Consider the following 21,934-nt stretch of genomic DNA (forward strand, 5'->3'; position numbering starts at 1 on the left):
AAGTATAAATGAAATGATTTTTCTTTTCTTCTTCTATCATTTCTTCCTTCCTGCTTTTTATGTGCCTTGGCCTGTTTCTGTGTGTGTGGAATTAAATTTATGTGAAATCACTGATGAACAGTGATTGTCACTGTAACACTGTGAAAACCCAATAAAAACTAAATTTTAGAAAAAAAAAGGACTATTTTTTTCTGAATATTTGCCTATATTCTCTAAATCTCTCTCTGTATATGTATATATATATATATATATATATATATATATATATATATATATATATATATATATATTACATGATTTGTAATTTCAGAGATTTAGAGAATATGCTCATTCATGCATGCTTTTAAAAAGAAAATTATAATCATAGCCCTGTAATGCACATTTTTCCAAAAGATTTCACTTCATTTTTCAAGATAAATAAAACAAGTGTAATGACATAAAATAAAACACCTTGTAAATGAGAACAATAACTACCATTTCTATATATAATTTCTAATATTTTCTAGCATTATCTGTCAATTAAAACAATGTAAATGGGCTGAAAAACAAAGGCACAAAATGGAAAAAAAAATATGGTGACATAACGCAGGATTAATAACTCCTTTTTTCCCCATAAAACTATAATGCTGGTTTCTTCATGTACTAGGTCTATTTGGTAACTAAGATGAAAAGGACAAATTCTGAATTAAGTAGCTACTTATGCAAAAAACAAAGAGACAACTGTCTGAAGAAACAGGTCAGACCTCTGTGAATTGAATGGGGAACGGGGGAGTTGGCAAGCAGGTGTCAAGTTTTGACCCAAGACAAAGTGGCGTAAAGACCACTGAGGCCTGAAATGCGAGGACACCGGGTTTTAATTTGACTCGTTCTAAATGTTCTGTATAAAGGGAGACAGGAAATCATCGGTTTGTGGGTTGAATTTAACAGTGAGACACTGTTAGAGTAGGATGGGCTCAGTAAATCCACTTACCTATATGCAAGTAGATAATCTCACCTTGATATTGTAGACTTGTACCTGCTGTAATCATAAAGATGTGGATATGACCCTCTCACTGAACATCACATTTAGTATTATTAGACTTTACTGTAGAAGAATATTCATTTATTAGTCCACTATCTAGTCTCACAGAAGAGGATGAGTTCCCTTTTGTATCTGGTTCCTCTCAAGGTTTCTTCCTCATGTTGTTTCCGTCACCCCTGGCTTCCTGTTCTCAAGCGAGATCTCGAATTCAATGTACATCCATCCTTCTGTAAAGCTGCTTTGTGACAAGGTTTATGCTGTTCAGATAAAAGGGAATTGAAGTAATGAGAAGACTTATTATTTTTATTGTGCCAAAAAGAAAGCTGCTTTCTTTTTAATATCTTCCGTTGGTATCAAAAGTAATAAAAGGAAGAAAGAATGAACAAACTACTTTTTATACATCTGTACCCAATTAAGTGGTTTCACCAAACATGTATGATGGATAAATGGATGAAAAGACATGAATATTGTTTCTTTTAATGGCTCAGGGTTGAGGGTGTGAAACAGATGGATGCTCAGGCCATCTAGTGGATATAGATGGAAACGTTCAATAAAAATACCAAAGTTTACACAACCACCTAAAGGTACCTCAAGGCTAAAGTGCAACATTACACGGATGAACAACTTTGGGTTATACATAACGTGCCATTTGGAAATCAATAAAAAAAAACAACAACAACTGACCTGGTGCACCAAGCAAAAAGGATTCAGTTATAGTGAAGTAGACTGGGTTCAAATGGCGTCCCCATGTAGCTTTAATAGTAAGCACTGTCTTAATTGATTATTTTGGCTACATTTTGGCTCAGTGGCCTATTTAGGCATACCGACCTCAAGTCATTAAACAGTTTTAGGATGAAGTAAATATTTAAGGCTGGTATACTTGAGGAAGTTGAATGAATTCAATGAAGCAGAAGTACAACATTTATAAACTGCCTGAAGCCACAGCTTCCTGCAAGCCAGCTACAGGTCCAAGTATCATTTATTAGCTTGTTAGCTTGTTGTAATTACAGACTAATAAACACTGACAGGAATTAATTGTTGACCATCACTTTTAAATGCTTGACCATAAATATTTGGCCACTGAAATTCAATTCACTTCAATTTTATTTGTATAGCAATGGGCATTGTCTCTAAGTAGCTTTATAGAACAGAAGAAACAGTACAAAAGTCCAAGAATAATGTTAGACAAAAAGTTCAAGATTATTTTAATATTTGTATTAATCACTAATCCCTTAGGGAAAGCCTGGGGTGACCATGGCAAGGAAAACTCCTTTAGATGGTTGAGAGGAATCAGACTCAAAAGAAAACCTTATCCTCATTTGGGTGACACCGGAGAGTGTGATTATGAATTATTATAAACACCGGAGAGTGTGATTATGAATTATTATAAACACCGGAGAGTGTGATTATGAATTATTATAAACACCGGAGAGTGTGATTATGAATTATTATAAACACCGGAGAGTGTGATTATAAATTATTATAAACACCGGAGAGTGTGATTATGAATTATTATAAACACTGGAGAGTGTGATTATGAATTATTATAAACACCGGAGAGTGTGATTATGAATTATTATAAACACCGGAGAGTGTTATTATGAACTATTATAAACACTGGAGTATGAGATTATGAACAATATCCTTTCTACAGTCATATATAGTCAGTTGGAGCCGTGTGATGATGAAATAATGAGCATGAGCTCAAAGACTTACCTTTAAGCGTACAAATTGGTGAAGGGTGTGGGAATTTTATAGCATTATATGCAAGTCTATAAAGCATGTTGTTAGAATTATTTATTAAATGTATATTGTTCAATTCTGAACTTTGTCTACTTAACGTGTCCATGTGAGTTTTCTCTGGTTTCCTCCAATCTTCAAAACCATGCTGTAGGCGAGTTTTCTACTATTATACTTCTACTCTAGATGTGAATTTGTAGACTCCACCTCACGCCCAGTGTTCCTTTAATAGGCTCCAGATCCACTCTGACCCTGACCCGGCTCCAGATCCACTCTGACCCTGACCCGGCTCCAGATCCACTCTGACCCTGACCCTGAAGCGGCTCCAGATCCACTCTGACCCTGACCCTGAAGCGGCTCCAGATCCACTCTGACCCTGACCCCGACGCGGCTCCAGATCCACTCTGACCCTGACCCTGACGCGGCTCCAGATCCACTCTGACCCTGACCCTGACGCAGCTCCAGATCCACTCTGACCCTGACCCTGACGCGGCTCCAGATCCACTCTGACCCTGACCCTGAAGCGGCTCCAGATCCACTCTGACCCTGACCCTGAAGCGGCTCCAGATCCACTCTGACCCTGACCCTGAAGCGGCTCCAGATCCACTCTGACCCTGACGCGGCTCCAGATCCACTCTGACCCTGACCCTGAAGCGGCTCCAGATCCACTCTGACCCTGACGCGGCTCCAGATCCACTCTGACCCTGACCCCGAAGCGGCTCCAGATCCACTCTGACCCTGACCCCGAAGCGGCTCCAGATCCACTCTGACCCTGACCCCGAAGCGGCTCCAGATCCACTCTGACCCTGACCCCGAAGCGGCTCCAGATCCACTCTGACCCTGACCCTGAAGCGGCTCCAGATCCACTCTAACTGAAAAAAGAAAATAGTACCAGCATACACTTTGCATCTATTAAATTTTTTTTCCTGTTCTGTGAAACTTTTGGATATATCATTTAATTATTTAATGTTTTGGACAAAATGACCTCCTAAATGGGAAGTTGGAAAATTAAAGGTGCTAACAAAAGTAGCTATGCTCAAACAAGATGGTTAGTTGTGTTTAAGAACATTTTTTAAAAGGAATAATTTACCAACAATTGGCTTATAAATCACACCTGGTTTATAAAAATCCTAAAACTCATTTGGGAAAAAGAATGGGGCAGATTCAAAGCTCACCTGCTTAACCTTTAACCCTGACTTATCGAACAACAGTCTTCCCTAGCCCATTTTCTCCCAAACTGACACGTACATTGATAATTTGCTTTTGACTGAACACACATTATCTGATGTGTAACTCAATTTAAGGACATCTGCATTATAATTAGTGACAATCCTTATTGAGACTAGGAACCAGAACTAAACACACTGTAGGCTTCATTGCATTTCAGTAGAAATGATTTTAATTCACTAGTCTGTGACTTCTGGAATGCACATGTGTGCTTTCTGCCACACGATTAGAAAAACAATACAGACAAGAAAGGAAAACAGTCAGGCTAAAAGGGACAGAGAGCGAAACTAACACATGAACTGATTTCACCCACTATTAACTGGATTTTATCTAATTTCTTATCCTTGAAGTCTCCAGTGCTGTTTTGGGAGGGGAGTTTCAGCCTTTAGCCTTTAATACAGAATTAACATATTACGTTATATTGCACAAACAAACACACACACACTGCAGAGCTGCTGTGTTTCATTTCACTGGTGGAAAATCTCCAGTCCGTAACTTCAGCCACAGAGATAGTGAGACTGATTAAAAGGAGGGGAGAGTGTCCTGGGTAGACCTTCAGCTTTGCTCTTTCTCCCTGCCATGTCTCCTTTATCGAGTTATCCGGGAAGGGGAAGTGCACTAAAGTGTGTGGGCTCATGTTTGTTTGTGTATGTATGCTCCTCACTGGGGCAGTTGCAGCAGTGTGCCCTGACCCGAGGGCAGGTAGGTGACGTTGCGTGAGCGGCTGAGTTGGAAGGCGATGTCCTCAGCTGCCTCCAGCTTCCTCAGCTCCACCAGGCCGTCCCCTGCCACGGCCAGAGAGTTGGCAATGAGCAGCGCAGCCTGAGAATCACCTTCTGCTGAGATGATGGCCGCCTGTTTCTGCTGCTCTGCCTACACACAAATTATACACAGATTATAGACTCATATCTCCTACTTACAACAGGCATTAGCATTAGCACTCATTAGCAAGATATTCTAAATACCAATATAATATCTCTGTATAAGTTCACGTTGCTTAGCTTTAGAACCTGATTATGACTGATTGTAATTTTGCCACTGAAAATAAAAACAAGTGAGGAAAAATCTACATCTGAAAAAACGGACTTATCGTGTACACCTGAGCTCGATAAATTTGTACTCCTATTTAACACCACTTGAACTCAAACAAGCTGTATATTTTCCTTCACTTAAACTACCACCAGCTTTTACAGCAGTCACGGTGGAAAACGAAACAGTACTTGAGCACAAGTGGCTCTTGCTTGAGCAGGTTTTCATTTTTGATTGTGCAGTGAAGAAACACTGGACACATTTTCTGGTGTGTGTTTACTCTTTCACTTACTTTCTCTACAACGAATCTCGCTCTTTCAGCTTCCTGTTGGGCCACCTGCTTCATTTCCACAGCCTCTGTGAACTCTTTGCCGAATGTCAGATGAGTCTGCAGAGATGGAGGAAGAGTGACACATGCAAAGAGTTAAATATAGATAGAAGAAAAAAAGCGGGGAAAAAATAAAATAAAATCAAAAAGACAAAGAAATTGGAGGGGCGAATTACCAGTGAGACATCATCGAGGATCAGGCCGAAAGTGGACGCTCTCTCGGTCAGATCTTCGCTGACCTGCCTGGACACGAGCTCTCTTTGAGTGATCAGTTCTCCTGCATCGAACCTGGCCTAAACACACACACACCCCAATCAGTTAACTCTACACATTAACATTATATACATACGCATTCATCTATATGTGTCATGCTACTCACCACGACAGCCTTCAGCACTTCAGTGGTGATGGAAGGAAGCACTCTTTCATCATAGTCCTCACCAATGCTGGTGAAGATCCTCGGTAGTTGACTTGCTACAGGCCTGAACAATATTCTCAGAGTGATGTTCACATTCTGCAAATCTGACAAAGAGAAAGGGGGATAGAATGTGTGTTTGAGATTTGAATCTATTGAAGGCACAGTAAACATCATTAATGTAACAACCTTCGTATTTTACCTTCACATGTCCTTGAGCCATTCTCAGATTAACTGTTGCATTCTTGAACATTTATAATTACAGATTTGGGGCTTCACAAAACCAGAGCATTAAGTATTAAACACATCCTCACATTCTTAACTAACAGACAATAACAAATTTATTGGAAAAATTAAATACTAAAATATCACGACCATGATCTGATTCTTTCTGATCAAGCTCATGAGACTCCGTTACTTTTTCTGACCACATTTACCTTTGCTTCCAGTGACAACAGGAACATTGCGTGGTCTGGACCTGCAGTCGAAAATGATGGGTTTCTGTACCCAAGGAATCAGGAAGTGTGTTCCTTCTCCAGTCACAGTTTCCTGTACTCCTCTAAAACGGTCAAAGATGACCGCTCTGTGGCCAGCATCGACTGCAGACAGACACCGAGCGCAGATATGGGATTAAACAAACTTGTTAAAGTGAATGCAGTTATTTTGTATAGATTTTTTTTTCATCAATTTTAGAGAGAAGATTTTGCCCATCTCATCCAGCCCTAGTTCCAATAAAATCCTAGTCAAATTTGGTTGAATTATTTTATTTATTTTTAATCAAAATCTTGCTGTGGAGTGTACAGTGTAATGCTGGTATCATACAGCACCAATATACACGAGTCTGTTTGGATTCTGGTATGAGCTAAGCGTCAGATTCTAAATAAATAAATATATAAATACATTTATATATAATTGACGATTATTTAAACCTCTCAACCTCCTTACCATTGTAGAGGGCAGAGTTAACCACGCCTCCTCCGATGGCCAAGGCCAATCCCAACTTCCCAATGGACTCGAACAGCTTTGCCATGGCAACAGAGAGTCAGGGTCCTGTAAAGAATGAGAAAAAGCTTAGATTTCCTTAGATTTTGTACAGTTTTGTGAGAAGAAGAAACAATGCTGAATAACCAGAGAAAAACAAACATCAGCTGACCTACAAAATAATCACTCTACTAGAATAATATACAAGTATCTATCTATCTGTCTAACTATCTATCTGTCTGTCAATCTGTCTCTGTCTGTCTGTCTGTCTGTCTATCTATCTATCTATCTATCTATCTATCTATCTATCTATCTATCTATCTATCTACCTATCTATCAGTCAATCTGTCTATCTGTCTCTGTCTATCTATCAGTCAATCTATCTATCTATCTATCTGTCTGTCTGTCTGTCTGTCTGTCTGTCTGTCTGTCTCTGTCTATCTATCTAGCTATCTATCTATCAGTCAATCTGTCTATCTGTCTAACTATCTATCAGTCAATCTGTCTCTGTCTAACTCTCAGTCAATCTGTCTATCTATCTACCTATCTATCTATCTATCTATCTATCTACCTATCTATCAGTCAATCTGTCTATCTATCTATCTCTACTAAAGATTACTATCTATCTAATCACTCTACTAGAATAATATACAAGTATCTATCTCTGTCTAACTATCTATCTGTCTGTCTGTCAATCTGTCGATCTATCTATCTATCAGTCAATCTGTCGATCTATCTATCTATCAGTCAATCTGTCGATCTATCAGTCAATCTGTCGATCTATCAGTCAATCTGTCGATCTATCTGTCAATCTGTCGATCTATCTATCTATCTATCTCTGTCAATCTGTCGATCTATCTATCTATCAGTCAATCTGTCGATCTATCTATCTATCAGTCAATCTGTCGATCTATCTATCTATCAGTCAATCTGTCGATCTATCTATCTATCTATCTATCTATCTATCTATCTATCTATCAGTCAATCTGTCGATCTATCTATCTATCTATCTATCTATCTATCTATCAGTCAATCTGTCGATCTATCTATCTATCAGTCAATCTGTCGATCTATCTATCTATCAGTCAATCTGTCGATCTATCTATCTATCAGTCAATCTGTCGATCTATCTATCAGTCAATCTGTCGATCTATCTATCAGTCAATCTGTCGATCTATCTATCTATCTATCTATCTATCTATCTATCTATCTATAGTCACTGGCAGGTACAGGGAAGCGTGTCAGCAAGTCATGACTGCTTTAAATAAAAATGAAAGGTCGGTTTGTGGAGAAAAACGTGAGCATCTTTAAGAGGCCTGTACTACTAAAGGCGAAGCACATATTTATCTTCATTCAGAAAACAAACAGGAAACACACCGAAGATGCACAATAAAAAATAACAAGTATCTAATTTCTCTAAATAGATCACGACTGAGCTGCAGGTAAAGCCCTGCGCTATCTGACGCAAGCTAGCTGACATGAGACTAGCCGAACTTACAGTGTTAGCTAACACAGCTCTTCCATCATATAAAATATCTGAACCTATTTATTCATGTCAGCAGAGCTTATTGTTATTATTATATACGACATGCAATAGATAAAATGCCTTCCAAATAGTTAAAGTAGGACGAAAAGCCTTCTGTTCAGACACAACGTGATAACTCACCAGGCTTCTGACGGTTCACTGTGACCTCCACCGGAGCCGACGTAAGAAACACATGAACGCGTGTGCTTTGTGAGCATGCGCAAGACTGACGAACAACAGGCATTCTGATTGGACACAGCGCAGCGCAGCACGACGTATGAGAGAAGGGATTGGTTCGCTTGAACTCAGTCGGTTATTCCAGGGTCAATGCGTAGTTTCGATGTTTCGTTTGACATTAAATGCAATATGAAATAAACGTTATATGATTATATACTTATTAGTATATATATTTTATTATATGATAATATGCTTTCTGAAGTAACGATGCTTTCTTTTCAAGTGATTCGTAAAAGAGCAGTAATAGCATTACTTGAAGCTGTTCAGAACAGTCACACGCTAGTGACATCTGCTGGCCAAAAGGGTGAAGTGCAGCTAGAAATCTACTGAACGTTTACGCTGCCGACAGACAGATAGACAGATAGATAGATAGATAGATAGATAGATAGATAGATAGATAGATAGATAGATAGATAGATAGATAGATAGATAGATAGACGGACGGACAGACAGACAGTTAGATAGATAGATAGATAGATAGATAGATAGATAGATAGACAGACAGACAGTTAGTTAGTTAGTTAGTTAGTTAGTTAGTTAGATAGACAGACAGACAGACATAGATAGATAGATAGATAGATAGATAGACAGACAGACAGACAGTTAGTTAGTTAGTTAGTTAGTTAGTTAGTTAGTTAGTTAGTTAGTTAGATAGACAGACAGACAGACAGACAGACATAGATAGATAGATAGATAGATAGATAGATAGATAGATAGATAGATAGATAGACAGACAGACAGACAGTTAGTTAGTTAGATAGATAGACAGACAGACAGACAGATAGACAGACAGTTAGTTAGTTAGTTAGTTAGTTAGTTAGTTAGTTAGATAGACAGACAGACAGACAGACATAGATAGATAGATAGATAGATAGATAGATAGATAGATAGATAGATAGATAGATAGATAGATAGATAGACAGACAGACAGTTAGTTAGTTAGATAGACAGACAGACAGACAGATAGACAGACAGTTAGTTAGTTAGTTAGTTAGTTAGTTAGTTAGTTAGTTAGTTAGTTAGTTAGTTAGTTAGATAGACAGACAGACAGACAGACAGACATAGATAGATAGATAGATAGATAGATAGATAGATAGATAGATAGATAGATAGATAGATAGATAGACAGACAGACAGTTAGTTAGTTAGATAGACAGACAGACAGACAGATAGACAGACAGTTAGTTAGTTAGTTAGTTAGTTAGTTAGTTAGTTAGTTAGTTAGTTAGTTAGTTAGTTAGATAGACAGACAGACAGACAGACAGACAGACATAGATAGATAGATAGATAGATAGATAGATAGATAGATAGATAGATAGATAGATAGATAGATAGACAGACAGACAGACAGACAGTTAGTTAGTTAGATAGACAGACAGACAGACAGACAGATAGACAGACAGTTAGTTAGTTAGTTAGTTAGTTAGTTAGTTAGATAGACAGACAGACAGACAGACATAGATAGATAGATAGATAGATAGATAGATAGATAGATAGATAGATAGATAGATAGATAGATAGATAGATAGATAGACAGACAGACAGTTAGTTAGTTAGACAGACAGACAGACAGATAGATAGACAGACAGTTAGTTAGTTAGTTAGTTAGTTAGTTAGTTAGTTAGTTAGTTAGTTAGTTAGATAGACAGACAGACATAGATAGATAGATAGATAGATAGATAGATAGATAGATAGATAGATAGACAGACAGACAGACAGACAGACAGTTAGTTAGTTAGATAGACAGACAGACAGACAGACAGACAGACAGACAGACAGATAGATAGATAGATAGATAGATAGATAGATAGATAGATAGATAGATAGATAGATGGACGGATGGACAGACAGGCAGTTAGATAGATAGATAGATAGATAGATAGATAGATAGATAGATAGATAGATAGATAGATAGATAGATAGACGGACGGACGGACGGATGGACGGACGGACAGACAGACAGTTAGATAGATAGATAGATAGATAGATAGATAGATAGATAGATAGATAGATAGATAGATAGATAGATAGATAGATAGATAGATAAACAGCCGGATGGACAGACAGACAGACATATAGACAGTTAGATAGACAGACAGACAGACAGATAGATAGACAGACAGACAGTTAGACAGACAGACAGACAGATAGATAGATAGATAGATAGATAGATAGATAGATAGATAGATAGATAGATAGATAGATAGATAGATAGATAGATAGATAGATAGATAGATAGATACTTTATTCACCCCAAATTGGAAATTTAGACCCTCAACATCTTTCAGTACAACCTGTGTATTAAATATGTAGGAGGACAGTTCCCGGATCCACAACTATCCATCCCTAAAAATGAAGGTAAATAGATAAGCCAACAACATTCACTTCAAACACTCGTCTTGCTGACTAACTTGTATATAGGAGTGAACAAGTGTGTGTGCTTAGTGTCCTGAGGTGAGTAAAGGAGTTGAATATAAATGAATGAATGAATGAATGAATGAATGAATGAATGAATGAATGAATGACTTCTATAAATAACGGTTATAGCTGTTTATTCTTACCTTTGCTTTATGATACCAAAGACTTCTTCAGACACATTAAGCCTTAAGGTATTTGATCAAAAAAAAACTGCACTGGCATCCTTCATAAAATACATTTTAATTGTACAGATTTAAGGCACATAACACTGACAGGTCTTTCTACATTCCACTCTGTTCACTGATCACGTCTCAGCTCTCCAGACAGCCGGTTATCCATCCTGAAACAGACAACACTTCACCTCTAATCGATGAACAATGACAGGTTTTATTTCCCTTTTTCGATCAGAAAAACCTCTGTCCTCTCAGAGCCAGATAACTTGTAGGGACATATCTCAAAAGTAAAGCTTATCTTTTGTAATCCTGTTAAGCCGCACCATTTATCCATGTGGAGAAATATCCTGGAGGAGGTGTCAAAAAAAAAGAAGTGTGGCACTGTTGGAGAAGTCTGAAGCTTCTAGCTGTCACTTCACTCTGCACTTACATTCACAACATGCTTATTAAATATTTTTATTAAAAAAAGGTGGATGATACACTTCATGGAATCCTTATACAGACTATACTGAAAATAAGACTGTGTCATGTTTATCAGATTTATTTACTTTTATTTCATTTTGGTTCTTCTTGGATCAGTATATTCCACCAGGATCCACCAGCTATGATAAATTGCCCCTAGGTGTAAATGCATGTGTGTGTATGGTGGCCTATAATGGACTAGTGTCCCATCCTGCTTCATTCCCATTGCACTTTTTAAACATTTACATAATACACTGCTCATTGCTTGGGTCATGGTGGCTCAGCTGTTGAGGTTCTGAGGTACTGATCCGAAAGTTGTGGGTTCAAGCCCCAGTCCTGCCACTCCAGGGGTGACCCTCTGCAGAAGAATTTCTCTGTGCTGTAATGTTGTTGCCTTTGGCTGCTCACTGTCTGGGGTCGCCCCAGCGGACCATCAGATCCACATACCTGGTTTTGGCACAGCTGGATATCCTTCCTGATGCAACTTCCCCATTTTATCTGGGCTTGGGACCGGCGCAGGGGGTAAACCTCTTAATGGCTGGGCCTTGGTGGTGAGAGCGTGGGATCCTGCTGCTCGACCACTGTGTTGTAATGTACATGTGTTAATAATAACAACAACACAAAGCTTCTCCTTTATCATCACCATCAATTAGTGTCACTAGATGGCAGCAGTGCAGTGCTTTCACTCCAACCCCCCCCCCCCCCCCCGTCCTTTACTTAATTACCTTTTCTACATCTGCTCTTCTCAAACTCAGACATGAGCTCACAGACGCCCATGATTGGCCAATGTCACTGTGATTGACAGGGCAGAAAGAGAATGCTATCCCTCCCACCTGGAAATCACCACCAATTCTTGAATCACCGTGGCATCATCAGGAGTCGAACCTTATCTCATGAAGATATTTGTTGTTCTGAAGGCTTCATTACATATTCATTAGATCTTTCTCCCAGAGAAACAACCTCAAGAAGGCTTTAGTCAGGGTTTTCTTTGCATTTAGGTTTGTTTTAGTGTGAAACCAAACACTTTGAATTGGACATGGGAAATGGAATTATCGGTGATCCTTTCCTTTATGAGTCTAGTTCCTCTAAAGGTTTCTTCCTCATGTCATGTCAGGGAGCTTTTCCTAGCCACAGACTTCCTAAATCTCCTGTACTCTGTGTACTGTAAAAAGTGCTATACAAATGAAACTGAATTTAATACTTTCAATTCATTTTTTTCCTAAGAATATTCTGAATTGTCTCAATTAAAGGTTGAATAGAGACATTTCCCTGTCCTGATTAGTTAAATGTCGATGGTCCATCATTTATTTCTCTCCTCCTGTTTACAGACACCAGCAATGATTTTATTCATAGATTTATATAAATAAAAATGTTTTATTGATGATATGATGTATTAAAGCTTCCTGAATGTAAGAAGAAGTAGACTGAAGGTTCTGCTGTTTCCACCATCATGAATCATCATTATTATCATTATTATCATTATTTATTTTGAATTTTGAAGGCTACACTGGAAAACAGGTAAAATAACATGACAATAAACTTTTAAAAAATCCCCTTTCTCATTATTTTTGACCACTTAAACAATGGTAGCCTGGACGACAACTTAATCGACATAATTATCTCAGCACTCTATGCAAAGTTAACATTGAGTGAAGCAGAAAAGAAAGAACTACTCTCTTTTTTAACATTGTTTTAAAAGCAGGTTTCAAACAAGCAAAGTTCAAAATCTTGGGGTCTTGCTGTGCTTTTTCTGGATTTCTGAGGTTTTCACTCTACTAGCAATGTCTTGGGGGAGATCTAAAGGTATAGCAGTGAACCATGATGTTGAATCTTGGTCTGATTGTCTGATAAAAAGAGCTCTGGGTCAATAAGCAATTTACTAGTTGAATCGCATTCCAACAGCATGTATGTGTTCATTTCAGACTGAGGGCAATAGATGGCACTGCAGAACCAGAATGGACCATTCAGTTTGACGGTTCCTCAGTATTTGAGTTTTGCACCCTGTCTTGGGATTGCATGTCCCATGATTATATATGCTACTATGCATCTATCTATCTATCTATCTATCTATCTATCTATCTATCTATCTATCTATCTATCTATCTATCTATCTATCTATCTATCTATCTATCTATCTATCTATCTATCTATCTATATTTATATATTACTGGTAAACTAAGTACTGTATACCAGAATTCTTATATCATACTCACTGTTCATTATGATACTTATATCCATTTAATAGTGTGAACTATTTACACTGCTTACTAATAAATTTCATTTTATATTACAAAGCGTAGTGGGTAGTGCCGCTGCCTCACAGGTTCGATCCTGATCTTCGGTATGGGTTTCCTCCAAGTTTTCTGGTTTCCTTCCTGTCCAACAACATGGACCCGCTGTACGAATGTGTGAAAGTGTGTGCACGGGGTCATCCAGGGTGAATTCTCTCACTTCCTGTACAGAGTTCTGCAATTTACAATTTTGTACTAACTTCTTTTCCTGGGTTCAATGAATGTAAATGTTAAATTTAAGTGTCGGCTCGTCTTCAGCTGACTTTGATTGTGCGTTTAAGAAGAATAGAAGAGTTCACTTAGCAGATACTGTAAGTATCTTCACTGCTTTTTTTTCTTTTCTTACCGCCTTTTTGGATCTTTTTGTTCTTTTGCCTGTCACTTTCGCACTTCCGTGGAGATGTGAATAAAGCCCCTTCAGAAAAAAAGACGACTCAATTTGTTGACTCATTCATTCTGATGAGCTTAGAAATCATCCAGAATGGAGAATAATGCAGGGGGGTGGGGGGCACAAGCACTTATCCTATTATGTCTTGCTAAGTGACTTTAGTTTTTTTTTTTGCTCGGGACAATATTACATTGATTTATTTTTAGCAGATTTGCTGTGTGAACTGGATTGGCAACATTACATGGGAAAGAGTTATTAATCTCAAATCCATATGCTGCTGGCTATTTCAGAGGGCAATAAAAACCAGCCTTGGTTCTTCCCACGATGTGGCCTCTTGTGCAGCCAACACAGTGAATCCAAGGCCCAGGACAGATTAGTCATGCTTTTTATTCCTAACCACAAGCTTGAGGTAGTTCAGACACACAACAGATACACAGTAGCCTCATTGTCAGTGCTTCAGGACACTGAGCATTGGAAATATATTTCTCATCTGAAATCGCAAAGGTACTAGTCCTCCAATCAGGACTAGATTGCTTGAAAATCCACCCTTGAAATCAGTCCCTATAATGAGAACAAATGGTGAAGGGAATTAGAGATAAAAAAATCAGAGTTTCACAGTATTACTCAAAAAAAGAGAGAAAATCCCCAGTTTAACCTAATCATTTCGGGCAGTTTATTACAACCATGGACCCCCAGTGCTACATCTGCTAGAAGATTAAATGCTAACGAGAACGGTCTGACTACATTTTAATGCGTCAAAGAATGTAATTACACTTCGCCGATGATTTCAAATCAAATCATTCACGAAGCTCTGAAGATACAACCCTGTATATACTAGGTTTCCTGTACATACTAATAATAGACCTCACACTGACATTCTGCATTTAATGAAATCAATCTTTTGTCCAAACCTCATGTTACTGATCAATTGCCAGGGTCAGCTCAATAAACCTAAAGGACAATTAAGAAAACGGTTCTTTAGGTGCTGAGCTATTAAGTTTGCGCATCATCGATGCTTTCTGTGAAGTCGGATGTCTAATTTACTGCTTATAGAAAAAAACACTTGAGCTTTAATTTATTACATTATGTCATGAAGCAATTTTAAAGGCACTCCATTTTTTTAACAGCTTTGTTTGCTTGAACGTTCTTTTCCTATTACTTGTAGGTTCATCGAGAGCTTTCTGGCGTACATGAGCCATTGTTCCTGCTTCCTTTCCTCTGTGTAGGAATTTGAGAAGTGAAAGATTATTGCACTCAGCTCATTTGCACAAAGCCTTTTTTTGCACTTACACTGTAATATAACTCCTTTGAATAATTTTATTTATCTTGCTTTATTTAATTTTAATGTCTTCTTCTTTTTTTTTTAATTATATCTGTCCTTACAGCTGTACCTGGGAACTGTACTGCAACTACATGTGCAATTATCTAACTCTTTAACTCTCTCTGATGGGAAAACAGCCGTACAAGCATTTCACTGCACTTCATACTGCGTGTGTTTATGTGTGTGTGACAAATAAAATTTGAATTAGGAATTTTGACAGCTTTACCTCTATAAATCATGCGCAATGCAACTCTTAAGGCAATGTTTATATGGCCTGTGTAACACCATGTTTTATAGTAACTCAAATAAACCTACATACGCTTTTATAAGGGCTTATAAACATGTTATAAACACAGTATGTGCAAAAGTAGTCTTCATGGAAGTGTGTTAAATCACTAACCTCAAGCGAAGGGCTAGTGAATAACATTAAATGCAGCTTCATGCCTTACAGGAAGCGTACAAATAACATAACGATGGGATTATGATGGAATGGTTATAAATAAAGTAATAGTGATGAAATTTTTAAAGCAGGAATCCAGCCTGGCTATCAAATGTTATTCATGCCCAACAGCCACAACTGGTTCGGGTCAGAGGATCTGTGCAATGCATATTTGCACAAATGATCCCATCGCGTCGTGGAACAGGTTTGCCTTCTAAGGAAGTGCATTCAAATCCCTAAACTTTCAACTCTCTCTAGCACTATGGTTGTTTCTTTTAGATGAATCCAGGCATCCCTATAGGTCTGAGGACCTACAGCATGTGCACCAGCAAGGACATGTGGGACAGGTCCAGCATCCTCGATCACATTATGACACTAGGTCTGATGCAGAAATTGGTCTGCTTAGTACTGGGACACACCACACAGTTCATGGGGTGAAACTAGAGTCATTGAGAACGCTAGCCTTTCTGTCACCCCCACTTGTGGAAGACATTATCATCCCTTCCAATCGAACGCACGCAGGTCAATACGTGTGGTGATTCTCACCACAGGTTATCCAGTGTTCATCGAACCACAATTACATACTGAATGTAACGAGCAAGCAGTGCAAGACAACATTTCAATTATGGAAAACAAACCCCGGGATTATTTATAGCATCCTGTAGTGCTAATGATCGTGTACCAAATTATAATTGGTACAAAAATATGTAAACACCACACAAAATTTGCCCGTAGCTGTTGATGAACTCTTTCCTCCTTATTTACTATTAAACTCATACTTGCTATTAAATATTATATAGTCTGTTCTTTATGGGCAGATAATGAAGATAATTCTGGGGAATCTGCAAGCATCATTTCATCCTGATCTGCTTTCTCGTTAACAGAACATCAGCAATATTATTTTAATCAACGTTGAATTGAAATACTAAAAAAAGATAAAGAGGCATGTAATATGTGGTTAACAGATAGATCTGCTTCAGTGGTGAATAACCACAAAAAGCAGCACTCTGCACTTTTATATAAGATTTTGGAGAGAGTGTGGCTCAATGCATGTGTCATTATGCATTGGTACTATTGTGCACTGGTTGTATGCTTGATTTAGGGTCCACTCTGATGTGTACTTAGATGATTGAATAGGATTGTCCACTGAGAATTCATAAAAATTAGCAAGATAAAGCTGATGTTGATGTCCGTTTACTTTGCAATTTTCTCTGAGTTTCATAAAGCTGTGCTATTTTCCATCATTTGTCTGTGTCGTGCTCAGTCGCGTTCGACCCTCGTGTCATTCACACAGTTGTTTGTCTCATTCTTCCTGTCGTCTGCTTTCCTGGCAGAATAACAACGTGGAATATAAACCTTTTCTTGATCAAGAACCAATGAAAAGAAAAGAAAAAACACACACATTAATTCACACATAAACCGGTGAACTTAGAATCAGTGATAAGAACAGCTGAAGATGTGTTATGGATGCGTCAGTGACATCACACGTGGAAAAATATCGGCCCTGACGCACATGGTATCTAGGAGCTGTCACCTGGCACAACTGTTACTCATAGACATTTGTTAACAGCAAATAATCTGATGTAAAATGAAGCCTTTCTTGATAACACTGATAATACTGTATTTATTCGACGTTCTTGAGTTGGTGTTTAGCAGTCTTGGCAATTTTTTCAGCAGTTTGTATTATTTAGTCAGTAAAGCACAGAGAAGCACGAATAATAGCACTGAAAATGTCACAATAGCCACAGGGAAAAACAGACAAAGCAAACAAGTGACAACAGCCAAGCAAGTTTACTGTGTTATAAGAAATCAGCAGGCAACAAGTGAACCTGAATTCTTAGTTTTTTTTGCTACAGATGGAAAGTCGCAAATATAAAATGAAGCAATGCTGATATGAATTATTTGTGATAGAAAAGTCGGGACTTGAGAATATTTTCGAAGCATCTCCGAGTAGAGCAAGAGAGTAAAACAAAGTTACATTTTTATTTGTCATGTACACAAACACATACACAGTAGGACATGTAGTGATATGCATTACTGAGTGTCTGCATCATAAGAATATGATCAGAATAAAAATATACTAGGAATATTATTTCAATTAAAATGACAATAAAATAGAACAGGCGGGAAAGGGGATGAAAGTATAGGAAAAAATATCAAAATGTAAATGCATGTTAATGAATGCAGATGAGGTGATGGAACAGTACGACTATTACGAATTAAGTTCAGATAGAGAAGAAGATATACCCGCAGTGGGGTTTCACTTCTTTCAGCCAAAGTACAGGAATCTAAAGCAACGGTATGCACATGCTAACCAAAAACTGGACCGTTGAAGAGTAGAAACCTTCACCTGGTCTTTTTCCAATCTTCAGTTGTCTACTTTCAGTGAGCCTTTGCCCACTGTAGCCTCAGATTCCTGGATGTGGTTTTACTGCGTGTTATGACAATTTCTGAGATGCTTTTCTGCTTACTGTGGTTTTCAAGAGTGGTTATTTGAGGTACCGCAGACTTCCTCTCATCTGAAACCAGTCTCTGGCCATTTTCTGTTCTCTCTCAACAAGAAGTGGTTTGTGTCTGCAGAACTGCTGCTCAATGGATGTTTTTTTGTTCTTTTCCGCACCGACTGCTGAGATGTTGTGCATGATAATTCCAGGAGATTTCCAGGGCATTTTCTGAAAAACCTAAATCAACTCTTCTGGCACAACCATTTCAAGGCCAAAGTAACTGAAATTACATTCCCCCCTGATTTTCACATTTGGTACGAACATAAGAAAAGAAAAAGCTCTTAAAATGTAGGATTTTATGCATTGCTTTGCTGCTTTGGGTGCATGAATATACAGGTGTACAGGTGTTCCTAATGAAGTGGTCAGCAAGTCTTTTTGCTCTTTTCTACTGTGTCAGTAACCTTCCATTCTATTCATTTTTTGATGTCATTCATTTTACTGATCCTAATTTTTGCCATCATGATGCAAAATCATTGGGTTGATGTGTGGATGTTGCACATATAGACATATTTTGTGTTGGATGTTGTGACAAAGGGGAAAAAATTAAAACGTAAAGCATAGTTCTGGAGGAAGTCTTTGGTCATTTACTTTTTTCATTAAATTAAAATTCAACATTTTACAATACTCAGGTAATACGTTCAAAACGTCATTGGGTTGTGCTGGATTACTTTCATTACTCTCAAAAATAATGCTCTGGGTGGCTCAGGCCCAAAACTCTTCTCCTTTACCTACAAAGGTGAAATAAATACAGCCACATTAATTAATTTAGCAAACTCTATTATTTATTAGTATTTAAAACCAGTGTTCTTTAAGATTATATTCATAAAAGTAATCCAGTGCCATCCAGTGATGTTTGGGTATTCAGCTACATAAGGCAAATCATATAAACTATCTGTAATAATGCATGTTTGATTCATGTTCTTTCTTATTGAGAGTGTTTGAGTAATTTTACGCCCACATGTTAATTAATACATTAAGAAACGTGCAAGAGTTATTATACATACCCCATTAGTTCATATATAAGTAAGGGAAGTAGTAGCTTAGTGGTCAAGTTGTTGGACTACTGATTGGAAGGTTGTTTGAGTTTAAACCCCAAGACCATCAAACTACCACTGCTTGGCCCCTGAGCAAGGCCCTTAACCCTCAAATGCTTAGTTGTATAAAAGATACATGTATAAATGTAAGTCGCTCTGTTTTAGAGCGTCTGCCAAATGCCATAAATGTGAGCAAGTGTTAATTCAGGTATTAGTGCATGATTATTCTTATACTGTTAGTGTATAGTGTTAACGATAAAGTAAGAAAATGACCCAGGTACACGTCTAATTAACTGTTAAACTGAAACGCTAAAACTGTTCTAAAAAGTACAGTATAATTGGAAATAATTACATTTCCCCTTGCCCGCATTTGCGCATGTACAGCCGGATGGTTCTGTTTACGAATGTAGCTCTAGCCTTTGTATGCTTTGTTTCTCATCAGTCAGCAAGGTTCCCACCGCACTCTTCTCTGAATTAAGCTCAGGAGGGTTAAGGAGAAACGTTAAAGTAATTAACAAAGTGTTCCATCACAAAAACAGCCCAGCGTGACTTTAAACCTGCACGGCTCATCGGCTGCGGTAAGTGAAGAAGAGATGGGTTGGTTGTGTCAGTGCTTAAAGTTCTGTGAGATAAACAAGGAGAAAGCACACAGGAGAGTCTGAGCTGTTTTGACACCTTGTTGCTCATTAAGACAATGTGCTAGTGGCTGAAGATGCCCCTCAAAATAGCACACAAGTTCTCTTTCATCCACTGTTCTCTGCTTTCATGGAGTTAGCAAAATTGTCTTCAGAACGCAGTTAATTAATTAATACGATTAAGCGTTGTTTCTGTTCCAGGTAATAATCATTGGTCTTAAGAAACATTTTGCATAGATTTTTACATCTGTCTCAAATTGGATGTTTGTATATCTCTGAAGAATTATGGTCATTACTCTTAAAAACAACAACAACAACAACAACAAAACCCCACTGATTCACACACTGAATCATACAGAAGAGAGAACAAGGGAGCAAATAAATAAATGGACTGGGCAATATCCGAAAGTAACCAGGGAAGGAGGGCAAGCAGGTCATCCACCAAAAGCCAGTGACCAGGTCATGAGGGCAATTCATCAAATAAGCAATCAAGACAGTAAGGGTAAATCTCAGCTCAGATGAGAGACATTATTCAGAGGGCGGCCATAACCTAGACACACATAAACCTAGGCTAGGATTGAGTCATATGATGTACAGTTTGGAGTTTACCAGAAGGCATGTCTGAGTCTCAGTAAACATGTGGAAAAAACTCACAAACAAATCACAAAGAGCCATGTTTGGAATAAACCCAACACTGCTCATCACGGTGAGAACAACATATCCAAACTCAAGCATGGTGGTAGTAGCATTATGTTGCGGGGATGCTGTTCATCAGCAGGGGACAGGAAAACTGGACAGTGTTGTGGGCAAAATGAATGGTGCCAAATGCTCAGAAATCCAAGAAATCCAGCTTGGGCTGGAGCTTCGCTTACCAAAAGGACAAGGATCCTAAACATACTGCCAAAAATACACAGGCAACTGTACAGTGGATCAAAAACTATTGCTTGACTGCGTTAGAATGGACCAGATCAGAATCTGATTGAGAATACACAGCAAACATTTCAGTTCATCGATGGTTTCCATTCAACCAGACAAAGTATGAGTAATTTTCAGCAAGAAGAATGAATAAAAATATCAGGATTCAGCTGTGCAAAGCTGACATAAACGCATCCTAGATGACTTGCAGCCATAATTGCATCCAAAGGTATTTCAACCAAGTATTGACTACAATCCGTTTATAATTATGTGACCAACAAATGCCTGCTTTTTGTTAATTAAGTTTTATGTCAAAAAAAATAGCACCTACAAATGGTAGACATATTAAAATCTGTTTTCAGACTGTTCAAGGAAAAAGACCCTAGTTTTGATAGAAGCATTACTCTGCACTCATTCCATCAAAGCCTTAAAGATGTTGTTTGAAGAAGACATGGAAGGAATTCCTCTTTTATGGTTGGAGCTCTAATGTTTTAATACTGACCGTTTTTAACTGCGGACACATTTTTACACATTTAAACTGTTCCTTGTTGGTATAAACTTGCAATATCAAACACAACAAATATGAATTCATGGACTTCATTTTCCAAAACCAAATCTAATTTAAGAAATGCCACAAATTCAGTAACCAACTAAAACATGCTTGAGGCAAATCGTATGTACAAACCATCAGAAAAGAGCAACAGTAATTCAATCTGTGTCGCTTTCCAAACTGATATGTACACTGTTCCAAACAAGCCATCCTCCCATCCTGGTCCACCGAAAACATACACAGCAGGAGGTCAGACTCAACCCGAAGCAGATTCTGTTGACATAGTGACTAAGTCCCATAC

The 21,934-nt window shown here is 38.0% G+C and overlaps 1 protein-coding gene across 1 annotated transcript; it reads right to left on the bottom strand.

The window, feature by feature from the left end:
* Nucleotides 1–4,137: 4,137 nt before the first annotated feature.
* Nucleotides 4,138–8,496, bottom strand: phb (prohibitin). The gene is made up of 7 exons (XM_058375741.1): nt 8,408–8,496; nt 6,706–6,810; nt 6,198–6,359; nt 5,725–5,867; nt 5,522–5,638; nt 5,310–5,405; nt 4,138–4,861 (listed from the first exon to the last, which is right to left on the bottom strand). Exons 2-7 carry the CDS (start codon nt 6,788–6,790, stop codon nt 4,649–4,651), a joined length of 816 nt encoding a protein of 271 aa, XP_058231724.1. The 5' UTR covers nt 6,791–6,810; nt 8,408–8,496; the 3' UTR covers nt 4,138–4,648.
* Between the last annotated feature and the right edge of the window lie 13,438 nt (nt 8,497–21,934).

This window comes from Hemibagrus wyckioides, linkage group LG02 (genome assembly GCF_019097595.1).
Source record: "Hemibagrus wyckioides isolate EC202008001 linkage group LG02, SWU_Hwy_1.0, whole genome shotgun sequence".
Classification (NCBI taxonomy): domain Eukaryota; kingdom Metazoa; phylum Chordata; class Actinopteri; order Siluriformes; family Bagridae; genus Hemibagrus; species Hemibagrus wyckioides.

What these genes read in the sequence shown, in the direction of transcription:
- phb (XM_058375741.1), bottom strand. Translation starts at nt 6,790, where the DNA reads ATGGCAAAGCTGTTCGAGTCCATTGGGAAGTTGGGATTGGCCTTGGCC. An exon ending in TAACTCTGCCCTCTACAATG is followed by an intron (nt 6,360 to 6,705) that starts GTAAGGAGGTTG and finishes GTCTGTCTGCAG; the next exon opens with TCGATGCTGGCCACAGAGCG. An exon ending in AAGTGCTGAAGGCTGTCGTG is followed by an intron (nt 5,639 to 5,724) that starts GTGAGTAGCATG and finishes GTGTGTGTTTAG; the next exon opens with GCCAGGTTCGATGCAGGAGA.